Genomic DNA, 12,326 nt, shown 5'->3' with positions numbered 1-12,326 from the left:
CCCCCAGTGACCTTTGTCTTACACTCACCATTTATATTAACTGAGATAAGTGCAACTAATCACTATCGTCATTTCTCTGAGAAGGGTGAGACTGTTTGACAGTAATTCAAGAATTTTACTCACTGGCGCCATCTTCTGTACGCATTGCACCTTTTTATGTTGTTTCACGTTTTTTGTGTCCATACACTATCATATGCATTTAATAAATTTATCAACGTGAAAATGCGCGGAATGCAACGTTGTACTGTAAAACTGTCTGTACTCCTCAATATTGTAGTTTCATATCTCACATATGTTGTACCAGACTGAATCGATAGTGAGTTGGATGACACGAGAGAACACTGTCAGTTAAATGTACTGCTTCGGTAGATTCTATTTCTTTCCTTTACAAACAAGTTTTACTGCTGATATTGTTTCCTTTTTCTCTCGATGCGTGTGTGTGACAGACGGAGACGCTCGTCAATTCCCCTCACTCGCCCCATATTGAACGTGGATCACATTTGCCCTCTAGTGGATGGATGGAGGCACAGCATGTGACAAGAAGAAAACGACCACTGGTCAAAAGTTGAGCACTCCAGCAACGAACAGCTTCCTTGACCGACGGCATGATGACAAAAATAGATTTTTGAATTTTAAATCACATTACAATTACATCTATGTAATTGTTTGATTGTTTTCATGACTCGTGTATTTTCGCCATTAAAGAGAAGATGTGGATATTTTTACCCCACAAGTAGAATGAAAAATTGCAAAGTAAAAGTTGTTCCTGCAACAGAAACTCAATTCGAGCCCCATTTATGTAATTTCAATTCATCCTATTTGACCTATAAAAGATTCCCCTTCTGAATCACCTTACCCCAGAGAAGCTGTCCTGCCCTTCTGCGGTTCTCTATGGATCACCTTTCCGTTATTAACGAGATTATTCTCAGTCTGAGCCAAACGATGACCTAATTAAACCTGCTTTGTTCCTGGCTGATCGCCATCTGTAATCGCTTGAACAATTTCCCAGAGAAATAATAAGTAATAGGGCACAGAGAAAGAAAAGAAAAAAGTTCTGGGCCCCCGAGCTCCCATGCAGGTGTGACATTTGGAGGAGTCGACCCACTCCCCCGACACTCGTACGTTTGTGTGGTCGTGTTCTTAATTAAAGTGATATTTTCGAGAGAGGAGTTTTTGTTTGTTCAGTCAATGAGCCCCCATCGTCCTCTGCGGGCAAATGGGAATGCAAGCGCCTCAATTAGCATATGTTAGCATTTGTGTGTTTATTCATCTAGGTGGGAAACGGCTTACCAAAGCGAAAAGATTGTAGCTGTACCCTTTTCACCCTGAAAATAATTGACTCAAGTAAATTAAACCTCGATGAACAAAACTTGCATCTGTGTGCATATGGCATACTGATTTGCCAATTGAAGTCTGCGTGAAGACCACGCGCTCTCTTCATTGTGTATACATTTGAGAAAGAAATGTAATGCAAAAAATACTTTATTTCCATTCATGTATTTACAGTACATGTGTGAGGAGTATTCCCCATCTTTTTGTGCCTCCTGTTGTGACCTGCGTGTACAGTACAGCATGATGTTTGTCACATGTTAGCAGAAGAGCAGACAAAAAAACATGTTCTATATTCTTACAACTCAACAATCTGATTTCATACATAAAGATGTGAAAAAGAATTACCTACTGATGCTTATCATATGTTTTGGAAGTCACAGCCGCACCTCCTGTTTGATTGTCTAAAAATGAATAGCAATAATAATAACTGTAATATAAAAACACATTGAAGACATTTTGTCACATAAATAACCACAAACATCTGCTTCCCACCAGCGGTCATTCTTTCTCCTTGTCCTGACCTCTCATTCAGCTCACATATTAAGCCACTCACAAGCCGACTGTTCATTAATTTATGTAACAAATGATCCTCATCTCATCTCAGGTGATCCATCACTCAAATCGTCCACTCAGTCAGTCAGTGGGATGTCAGTCATTGTACAGGTCGTTATTGATCATGGCAGCCTCCCCCTGAGGGGACATCTGGAGGCGTCGCTTCTTGCCAAAGGTGGAGAAGGAGTTATGGGCGTCCAAGTCGCTGCGCTGTGCCACAGGCCTCAGGGTGCAGAAGCCTGATGGCGTTCCGGGAATGTACACGTTGTGATGGTAGTCTGGTGGCGGGTGCGGGTGTGGGTGAGGGTGTGGGGGGTTAGAAGGTTGCTGCTGCTGGGGTGGAGGAGTGCAGCGAGGAGTCCAGGGCCGGGAGGTAACGCCACTGGGCGATGTAGACATTTTATAGTCTGCAGTAGAAAATATGTGGGAAGAAATTACAGAGCGATTCTTCAATTTGGTGTTAATTTGCATCGTGGAGGATGCACGAAAAGATGTGTAGTTTCTCTCTCTCTCTCTCTCTCTCTCTCTCTCTCTCTCTCTCTTTCTCTCTCTCACACACACAGACACACACACACACACACACACACACACACTCACACAGTATAATCAGACACAATGCAAGAGTTGTACCAACGAGTTACATCAATAACAATGCTTGATTCGGCTCCAGCAATTCATTCAGCTTCCCTTAGTTAGCAATATAAGAGTGCATGGCAAAATATTACATCCAGCTCTCAGTTTAGATGCTGTTAGGGGTACCTAATATTGTGAAGGTTTTCCATAATGAATTTTTATCCTCACATTCAGTTTGGCTTGTCATACCCTTAGTGCCTCTCATGTGAGTGCCCCACGTCCAGTACTGTCCAGGTGCCATGGAGGTGACGAAGTTTTCCGGGTCCGCATGCATGGCCTTACGCATCAGTGTTCCATCCATGTTGATGGAATTATAACTGAAGAGAAGATGGAAATCATGTCACTCTTCATTTACTGATATCTCACTTGGCCAGACACATAACCAGATGAAGTTTATTCGTCAGGAATGTTACCTTTTGATGGAAGAATTCTGATTCTTAGTGAGAGTCCAATCTGTGTTTGGCTGCTTCAGCTACAAAAAACAAAGAAGATACTGTCCTGTAAAGTAATGCCCATTTACATACAACTATTTTACACATATAGTATAACTGCATCTGAGCGGCATCATACTGGTGTTTGTACAAAATTTGTTAGATTTCACTAGTCAACAGCAAATTTTAATCAGAGATGCCTTTATGTGTCCCCAAACGGATTTTTGACACCGATTTAAATAATGTTTTCTTCTGTCCTTGCAGAGCAGGTTTTTGAGATATTTTCATTTCTTTGTTTTGAAGTTTGACCTACAATACCGATTTTGCCATCTGTTGTTATTTATAGCAATGGCATTTAGAAAAAAAATCCAACTCTTGCTGAACTTCCATCCATCCATCCATCCATCCATCCATTGTCTGATCCGCTTATCCTCACGGGGCATGCTGGAGCCTATCCCAGCCGTCTTCGGGCAGTAGGCGGGGGACACCCTATACTGGTTGCCACCTAATCGCAGGGCACACATAGACCGACAACCATCTGCGCTCACATTCACACCTATAGACAATTTAAAGTGTTCCATTAACATGTCACGCATGTTTTTGGAATGTGTGAGGAAACGGAAGGACCCAGAGAAAGCCCACGCAGGCACGGGGAGAGCATGCAAACTCTACCCAGGAAGGCCAGAGTGCTCCATTGCAAACTGTACACCCACAATAATAAATATTTCATTAAATGTATACCTCTCTGACAGTGTCATTCAAAACTGATCATCATTATATTTTTCTTGGATTGACTCTGAGTTGAGCAGGTGGAGATGATACAGTATACGATGGGGAGTTACAACGTGATTCTTCTGTTCTGTAGTTAACATATTTCAGGATGCAGTTAAAGGCCTCACATTTACTGCACACAACATCTCAAGTGAGACACAATCCAAGCGCTGTGCCAATATGCCTTTACAGCGATAGTCGGCTTGATTCATTCCAATTTCTTTAGTTAGAAGTATGAGACTGGGATTAGTAGGCTATATATCATGTACAATGTTCTTGACTATGCACTATACAGTTTGTTTAACTGAGCAATTTTCAAAACCACAAGCATTACCAGATTATATGCATGCTTATATATATCAAGATAATATTCATTCATACATTCATTCATTCCGCAAACTGCTTAGGGTCACAAACATGCTGCTGTTCTTTTTATTTTTTTATTTATTTATTTGCTTGTGTGTTTCTTTCCGAATGTCTTTGCATCCTCCCATTTTAAAAACATACATGTTTGGTTCATTTAAGACTGCAGATGTCTATATTATAATGAAGGGAGTTTGAACAGGTTGTGTTTATATGCCCTGTGATTGGCTGGCAACCCATCCTCAGTGCATCACAGAAAAAATATTATTTCTATTTATCGATACACATTTAGAGTACACTTCGAGTAACAGATAAGGTAATGGGTTCCCTTGCTTGCCTTCTGTACAGGCAGTGTCTCTCCAGATCCCCTCAGTGACGTTGTGAATGGGAGCGCAAGTGAATGTTTGTCTGCCTCGACATATGTGCCCTTTGATTGACTGGCGACCAGTCCAGTGAGTCGTCTCCTTTCAGGGAAAGGGTCCAGAAAGCTGAATAGGATAAGCGGTATACAAAATGGATCAGCATTGACCTCTTGTGGATGTGTGGGACAAATTCATTTTTCAGAGCCGAGGTGGCATTATTTTGCTTTGAGCTGTCTGCCTGACTTTGAGTTTTGCTTCTATCCTATGATGGTTGAGGGAGGGGTGAAAAGGGTGATATTTATTATTTATGAGTCTCTCATTATACAGTGGCTTTCAAAAGTCGACGCAACTCTGTTCAAATGCCAGGTTTTGTGATATAAAAAAAATGAGATTGTGTGAAACCATTAAAAACTCTTTCCACCATATTTATGACCAATGACCTGTAAAATCAGGGGATTTTGGCTGTGTTCAAAATCAACCACCGACATTCAGACTCCTGTTAAATGAAAGTCATCACATCTGCCACAGAATATCCCCAAATAAAGTTAAACTGTTTTAGCAGAATTTTCTGACTTTTTTTTTTTGCTTTCTCACAGAAGCTTAAAGGTTTTATGCTAACACTGACTGCTATTTAGAACTGTTCCAACTTTTCTCCGCCTTGATTAAGGCCCCAGTTCCATCTGAAGAAAAACAGCCATGTTTATGATCTTGCCATCACCATACTCCCCTGTTGCTGGAATGTTCTTTTGGTCACATGTTGTTGCCAAGGTCACATTAACGGTGGAAAATGTTTTGAAATTATTTGTCTCTGTCTCATTTGTTTTCGATCACAAAAAGATACCAATTGAACAGCGGTGTGTGGAGACTGTTATTGTCACTGTAGCTGTTTCTAGTTATTCACCTAAAGACGCTATAACACAGACTATGTGACACAAAAGCACACTAATACAATAATAATTAGTTGTAGTATCTGTGCACTATAAGTGTGGCCCTTTCCAAGCAGGCTAGAAAACCAATTAGTAGCCCAGCGGGATGAAACGGAGCACGATGAAAATCATCAAAGGGAAAGCTCGCCAAGGAGAAAATGAAGAAAATGATCATTGTTTTTCTTCTTTCTTTCTGCATATATTTTACATGAATATTTGACTGCCTAAGCAAGGTTTGTCATTAAGAAGAGCCTTGAACAGTCACTTGAGGTCGTTGAGACCAAGCTCGTGCTCGCCATCCTTCTGCCTTCGGTTTGCTACACGCGTGACCGCGCGCCTCGCCGTGTCAGTTGGGTTTGTCATTGGATGATGTATGTGTCCTATCCCGACCTCTCTCTCTCTCTTTCTCTCTCTCTCGCTCTCTCTCTCTCTCTCTCTCTCTCCCTCTCTCTCTGTGTGTGTGTCTCTCTCTCTCAAGGCGTGTCAGCAGCGTCTGTGGAAACGTTCGCGAGGGTGCGTGCCTCGATGAGTGAATTAGGGAGGCAACTAACGATTAAAGAGGGACACACTCTCCTCAAGGACCTGCACAACAACCCCACTGTGACTTCATCAACCCAGCACCCGCCCCCTCCCGTGTCCAAAAGTAGTGTGCCCCTGACCGAAATGACATTTGTCAGTCTGCTTGGTGGAGTCTGGTGTCGTGCGTGGTGATAAAGCCGCGCGCACACACACGCACGCACGCACGCACGCACGCACGCACGCACGCACACGCACACACATACGCAGTGCTTGAATTAGAAAACACTATCCTGCCTCCTTCAATTCCCCCTCTTTTTGCAGCCCCCCCTCCTCTCCATCCCTCGAACCATAGGCTACCCCCCCCCCCAAGTCCCCCTTGATAAATATGACTTCATATCTTAGTCTCCCTTGCACCCAGAGGACATCATAGGGACCCATCTACAAGCGGGCCACGTCTCAGTCCAGTCATGTCCTTGCGCACCCCCCTTCCTCCCTGGCTCACCCTCCCCCGTGTCCTCTCCAAAAACCAGAACATTGGCCATTTTTCATCAATAATGGACAGCCCTCCCATCGCGCACACGCCACATTGTGTTGAGGATAATGGTTCGGTCCATGGTGCCCTTGAGGGATGGCTAGAGGGGAGATTTGTCCTATATAAATTGTTAGACGTTGACGCCTTGCTTGCACCAAAATGGACAGAACCATGGGCAAATGAATCTCAACTGTCATTCACCTTGTCCATTACCCTTGACTTGTTGTTCAGACTCTGTTGTGCAGGGAGCAATTTAGTCTTCCCCTCCTTCCTCCCTTATCCAGAGCTGTGGCGCTGATGGAGGAGGCATTAACAATGATTTATATTTTTTCATCAGATTAATCGTGATTTCCTGGCTTCCCTGAGGCATTGTGTCGACGTTCTTCCACATTTCACTTCATTCTCAGACGGTAAACTCACACGCAGCAAAATTATGTTCCGTGGAGCATTAACATCAATTGACAGCTAATCAGGCGTCTTCTTCGTCTCATTTATTTTTCCGGGTGCAAAACATTACAAATATGCGCAATGATTCGTAAAATGTGTTGCAATCATTAGATTCGCAGCTTTTGTGAATCGTCTAACAATACAATGCGTGACAAAAGTGCCGATGGTGAGCGTAGTGGTTTCACCTCTATAATGTGTCTGCATATATCTACCTCATTGGGGGTAGTCGCTCCGTTGTTCACAGACGCGCTCCACGAGTGCTCCGCGCTCTTTGCTTCGTTGTTGCGCGGCGTGCCGGCGGAGCTGCACGGCTTCAAAAACATGAAGTCACTTTTGGACGACTCCGGGGTCAAACACACTTTATAACAATAAGGCTGAGTCAGGCTGCTGCTTCCGTTCACCTCCGTACAGTTGGTGGGCACCTTGTTAGCCGCGGAGGAAATATGCAGGTTGAGGTTGGATTTCTTGAATATCTCCGGGGGAGGCTCGGGCTGGAAGCCGCCGCAGCAGCAGCACGCGAAGGGGGGCAGATTGTAGCCACTCAGGGTCTCCCGGTCCTTGTAGCACCTGACCGCGGCCAGGACGATGATGGCCACGAGGAAGATGAAAGATATGGTGCTGAGTGACACGATTAAGTAGAGTGCGAGGTTAGAGGGGGGCTGCGGGCTGAGCGTGAGGTCGCCGTTGTCGGATAAGGACTCGGGGACGCTGTCCACCACCGTGAGGACAACGGAGACGGTGGCGGAGAGAGGAGGCTGTCCGTTGTCCTTCACCAGTATAACCAGTCGTTGTCTGGACGTGTCTTTCTCCACCAGTCGGCGAATGCTCCTGATTTCACCCGTGTACAGCGCCACGCTGAACAGCCCGGGATCTGTCGCCTGCATCACCTGATAAGACAGCCGCGAATTTTGCCCCGCGTCCGCGTCCAGCGCCGTCACTTTGGTGACAAGATAACCAGCATCCACAGAGCGGGGCACCACCTCCGTGGCGACGGTGCCGTTTTTAGGCAGCGGGGACACGATGATCGGAGCGTTGTCATTCTGGTCCAAAACAAAAACGTTCACTGTCACGTTGTTGGCCAGCGGTGGGAAACCTGCGTCCCGAGCTTGCACGAGAATATGAAAGTTTCTAAGCTGCTCATAATCAAAGGAGCGCAGTGCGTAAATGTTGCCGTTGTCCGAGTTAATGGACACGTACGTGGACACGGGCATGCCCTGAAGTTGACCCTCGAGAATAGAATAAGACAGATAGGCGTTCTGGTTAGAATCCGGGTCGAAGGCACTCACGGTGCAAATGGAAGCGCCCGGGGCGTTATTCTCGGTTACGTAGACAGTATATGACGGCTGTGAAAACTGCGGGGGGTTGTCATTAATGTCAGACACTTGCACCACGATGGTTTTCCTCGTGGAAAGCGACGGGGAGCCCAAATCGCGCGCCGTCAGTGTGATGTTGTACTCGGACACCGCCTCTCTGTCCAAAACCTCACTTGTCACCAGCGTGTAGTAGTTTTTAAAAGAGGAGTGCAGCTGAAAGGGGAGGTTGTTGGGGATTTGACAGTCCACGTTGCCGTTCTCACCCGAGTCCCGGTCCATGACGCTGATAACGGCTAGAACGGTCCCCGGCGATGCGTCTTCCTGGACTGGCGTGGACACGGACGTGAGAATGACTTCGGGGGTGTTGTCGTTCACGTCCACGATGTCGACCAGCAATTTGCTGTGCACGGCCACGGCCGAGGGTCCCCTGTCCCTCGCTTGCACGTACAGCTCGTACACGTTGGCTTTCTCGAAGTCCACGACGCCTTTTACGCGGACCTCACCCGTGTACGGATCCACGCTGAACAACTCGCGCACTCTGAGAGGCGCGTGTCCGCTGAAGGCGTAGGTCACCTCCCCGTTGGAGCCCTCGTCCAAGTCGGTGGCGTTCAGCTTCAGCACCAGCGTCCCCCTCGGCGCGTTTTCCACTAGTCTGGCCCGGTACACGGATCGATCGAACACGGGGACGTTGTCGTTCGCGTCAAGCACCGTGATGGTGATTAAAGCGGTTCCGGAGCGTTCCGGCGACCCCCCGTCAAAGGCTGTCAAAATCATCGCGTGCTTTTTCTGCCGCTCCCGGTCTAAAGGCTTGTCCAGCACCAGCTCCGCAAACTTGCTCCCGTCGTTGCGCGTCTGGATGTTGAGAATGAAGTGTTCGTTTGCGCCCAGCTGGTAGGAGTGCAAAGAATTAGTGCCCACGTCCAAGTCTTGCGCGCTCTCTAACGGGAAGCAGGAGCCGGGCGCAGCCGACTCCGTAACGTCGATGTTAAATTCGCTCCAAGGGAAAGTGGGGGAGTTGTCATTCACGTCTAAAATCTCAACTTCTACTCTGTAGAGCTCTAAAGGGTTTTCGATGACAACTTGGAGATGTAAAAAACAGCCAGGGCTGCGCTCACAAAGCTCCTCTCTGTCTATTTTTTCGTTAACAAACAAAATCCCATTCTCCAAATTCACTTCTAAATATTGCTTCTTGGCTCCGGACACGATTCGAAATCGACGTGCGGACAACTTGGATACATCCAAGCCCAGGTCCTCCGCGATGTTGCCCACGAAAGCTCCGTGCTCCAGCTCCTCGGGGATGGAGTAGCGAATTTGAGCCAGCACCAAGTCCACCACGCACGCACAGAGAAGGAGACAGACTACGAGCCCGGTCACCGGCACCCAGCTACATCTGGAGAGCCTCTGATCCATTTTTATAGCCTTGCGTAAAAGTCACCTCAGCCAGATATAATCGAAAATACGCATTATTCTCTGTTAAAAAAATACAATCCAGCGTGGTCGTGATCTGCAACTTTTAGGCATATTTAAAAGTGGCAAACTAAATAGACTGTGTGAGGAAAGATAGACCACCTGTCTCTCATTCCACTGTGTTCCACGCACCACACAGGACGTGTGTGCACTGGGAAGGCTCGCACTTTGACTTTCCGCTGTATTGGACACCCGGAGTAGCCGGCTGGGAGGTGTGTGAGAGCGTGTGTGTGTGTGTGTGCGCGAAAGAGAAAGAGTGGGGGGGGAGAGAGAGAGAGAGAGAGAGAGAGAGAGAGAGAGAGAGAGAGGGAGAGAGTGGTTTGGGTAGCGGGTGCTTTGAGCTCCTCAGTGCTCCGCATTGGCGGACGTAGAGTATACGACTCTAATTACTGTCGACGTTTAACCATTTCCCACCCTCGTGTCACTTCCACTGGCCTATTAAAGAGACGAGAAGGCGTACATTTGACACCAGACGTCAGAGCCAGATTTGGATTAACGAGGGCAAATTGGGTGGTGCATGGCGTGGTGCGTTTTTTTTCTGGCTCTGAAAGGAGAGCATTGTCCAAGGATCTCATGTCACTCAATGCATGCATTGAGTGGGCCAATCCAATTCGTGATTTCCCATAATTCCTTTTACACTCCCTTTCATTACCCCCCCCCCCCAACATACCAACCAATTATTAAAGATATTGTCCTTTAATCACAATGATGTCTACATGTCTGAGCTTCTTTTTGGATGTAATGAAAGTGACAGTGAGGAGGCATAAACCGTGCCGTAAATGCGCATTACAAGACTTTAATTCACATAAGCAGGCCTGCACATGTATCAACATAATCATCATAAAAGCTGCACTGTGACGATTTAATCATACAGTATTTGTCCTTAATCAGGTATTACAGTTTGTATTAGATCCTTCATAGGTGACGTGTTTACAGTTGTGACGTTAATGTTGTTCAGAAAAACAAAAACTGTTATGAGTAAACATTTGTAGGGATCCTTTTCTTGTATAATGGTGGTCAGTTGGAGAAGCACCGAAGCACAGAGACCAAGTGAGGGGCAAAGCAAAAGGACGCCTTTGTGGATCAACACAGACACGAGTGGCATCCTAATGTAAAAGTGTGGTCGGCTTAAAATCTCTTGAAGTCTCTTCTCGGGACTGACGACACAGGCCTGGGCCCCGCAGGCAGCTCTTAGCTCGTTACCAACTAAAAAGGAGACGAGGGGGATGGTAGATAAAGGGCAGGAAATAAACAATTATTTGTTATTGGGTCGATGGAATAGTGTCTCGACATAAGGTGCTGAATGGAATGACTTGAGTTGCTTTCAGACAAATGACAACAGAAGATATCCTCGAATTATCTCTTTCCAGCCCCCACACCATCTATTTTACGAAAATCTCCAATCCCCAGGTTTAAATAAGCAGAAAACACAATCTTCTTGCAGACTTAACCTCAAGCAGATGGTTAAGCTTCTCCAGAAATGATTACATTTCTGGAAAAAGGAGAGGGAGAGAGTGGGTAAAGCACCAGTTCCATTGCTGTGCCTTCTTTTTTAATTAACGGAGTGAAGGATTAGTGTGTAGCTATCCGGGATCAACGGTCCTCCGACGGAAGAATACAAATGTTTTGTGATAAATAATCCCGAAACGCTGTTGGTCCACGAAAACCCTTGGTGCTACGTATTTTAACATGCAAGACACAGAGCATTAAGACGGTTTCAGCCGCCCCTTTCGCCAGGCAAAGCACTCCATTATGTGACAGAAAGACAAGTATTACTTTCTCCAGTCCGTGCAGCTACCTGACCAACAACCTGAACTCTACGCTGGAAGCAGTGCCATGCCATTGTAAAGTGGCCAAATATGTGAGTGTGTTATACCCCAAAACATTTCACAGTGAATGAAATATCTGAGTATGAGTTAGATTTATTTTTTTTATCTTGACATGGTTATATCGTACTGACCTCACAGTTCATTTGTCTGACAAGTGGGCGAGGACGAGTTATTTTCTATGGCTCTCTCCAGTGGCACATATTCTAAATTACATGCACATGAAGACCGTGGACTGCATGCATTTTGTTACTACTCGACCGATAACTTGAAAACAAATATGGAATGCATTGAGTGTTGTACTTGCGAACCAAAATGACAATATACTACTGAATCATCGCTGTCTTGACTGGTACTCATAAGAGGGAGCACATAACTCCTACTCTGGCATCCCTTCACTGGCTCCCTACACATTTTAGAGTTATTTTCAAGATCCTCTTATTTGTTTTCAAATCTCTAAATGACCTCACGTCACCTTACCTCTCTGAGCTCATCTGCCCCTACACACCTGCTCGGCGCCTCAGGTCTGCGGACCAGACACTATTAGAAGTACCAAGAACTAAACTGAGGCTCAGAGGGGATCGAGCCTTTTCTGTTGCTGGTCCCTCTCTCTGGAATGACCTCCGACTGAACATTCGGCAAGCCTCCTCGCTGCCCATCTTCAAAACCCACCTCAAAACTCACTTGTATTCTTTGGCATTTGACTCAGCATGACTTAGATTTGTTCTTGGTTTTGCTGTTCGGTGCTTTCTACCGTCTTTATTACTGATTTGCTTTACTGTTTGTTGTATATGTTAAATTGCTCCATGTACAGCACTTTGTATGCAGCGATGGCTGTTTGAAAGTGCTCTC

The 12,326-nt window shown here is 45.9% G+C and overlaps 1 protein-coding gene across 2 annotated transcripts; it reads right to left on the bottom strand.

Annotated features, from left to right (window-relative positions):
* Window positions 1-1,464: 1,464 nt before the first annotated feature.
* Window positions 1,465-9,842, bottom strand: LOC147208449 (protocadherin-10). Of its 2 annotated transcripts, none has more exons than XM_086135244.1 (4): window positions 7,081-9,842; window positions 2,931-2,989; window positions 2,686-2,834; window positions 1,465-2,291 (listed from the first exon to the last, which is right to left on the bottom strand). In XM_086135244.1, exons 1-4 carry the CDS (start codon window positions 9,589-9,591, stop codon window positions 1,981-1,983), a joined length of 3,030 nt encoding a protein of 1,009 aa, XP_085991370.1. In that variant the 5' UTR covers window positions 9,592-9,842; the 3' UTR covers window positions 1,465-1,980. The 2 variants fall into 2 exon arrangements, with proteins under 2 accessions (XP_085991370.1, XP_085991378.1); XM_086135252.1 differs by having other exon boundaries at window positions 2,707-2,834; window positions 7,081-9,840.
* Window positions 9,843-12,326: the final 2,484 nt, after the last annotated feature.

The sequence above is a fragment of the Hippocampus guttulatus genome, chromosome 2, assembly GCF_054856545.1.
Source record: "Hippocampus guttulatus isolate MCC_2025c chromosome 2, RoL_Hgut_1.0, whole genome shotgun sequence".
NCBI lineage: Eukaryota > Metazoa > Chordata > Actinopteri > Syngnathiformes > Syngnathidae > Hippocampus > Hippocampus guttulatus.
Note: the sequence above shows the minus strand (reverse complement) of the source record. Positions and strands in the feature narration are given on the sequence as shown.

What these genes read in the sequence shown, in the direction of transcription:
- LOC147208449 (XM_086135244.1), bottom strand. Translation starts at nt 9,591, where the DNA reads ATGGATCAGAGGCTCTCCAGATGTAGCTGGGTGCCGGTGACCGGGCTC. An exon ending in GAGCGACTACCCCCAATGAG is followed by an intron (nt 2,990 to 7,080) that starts GTAGATATATGC and finishes TGTTTTTTGTAG; the next exon opens with CTGAAGCAGCCAAACACAGA. An exon ending in CAGAATTCTTCCATCAAAAG is followed by an intron (nt 2,835 to 2,930) that starts GTAACATTCCTG and finishes TCTTCTCTTCAG; the next exon opens with TTATAATTCCATCAACATGG.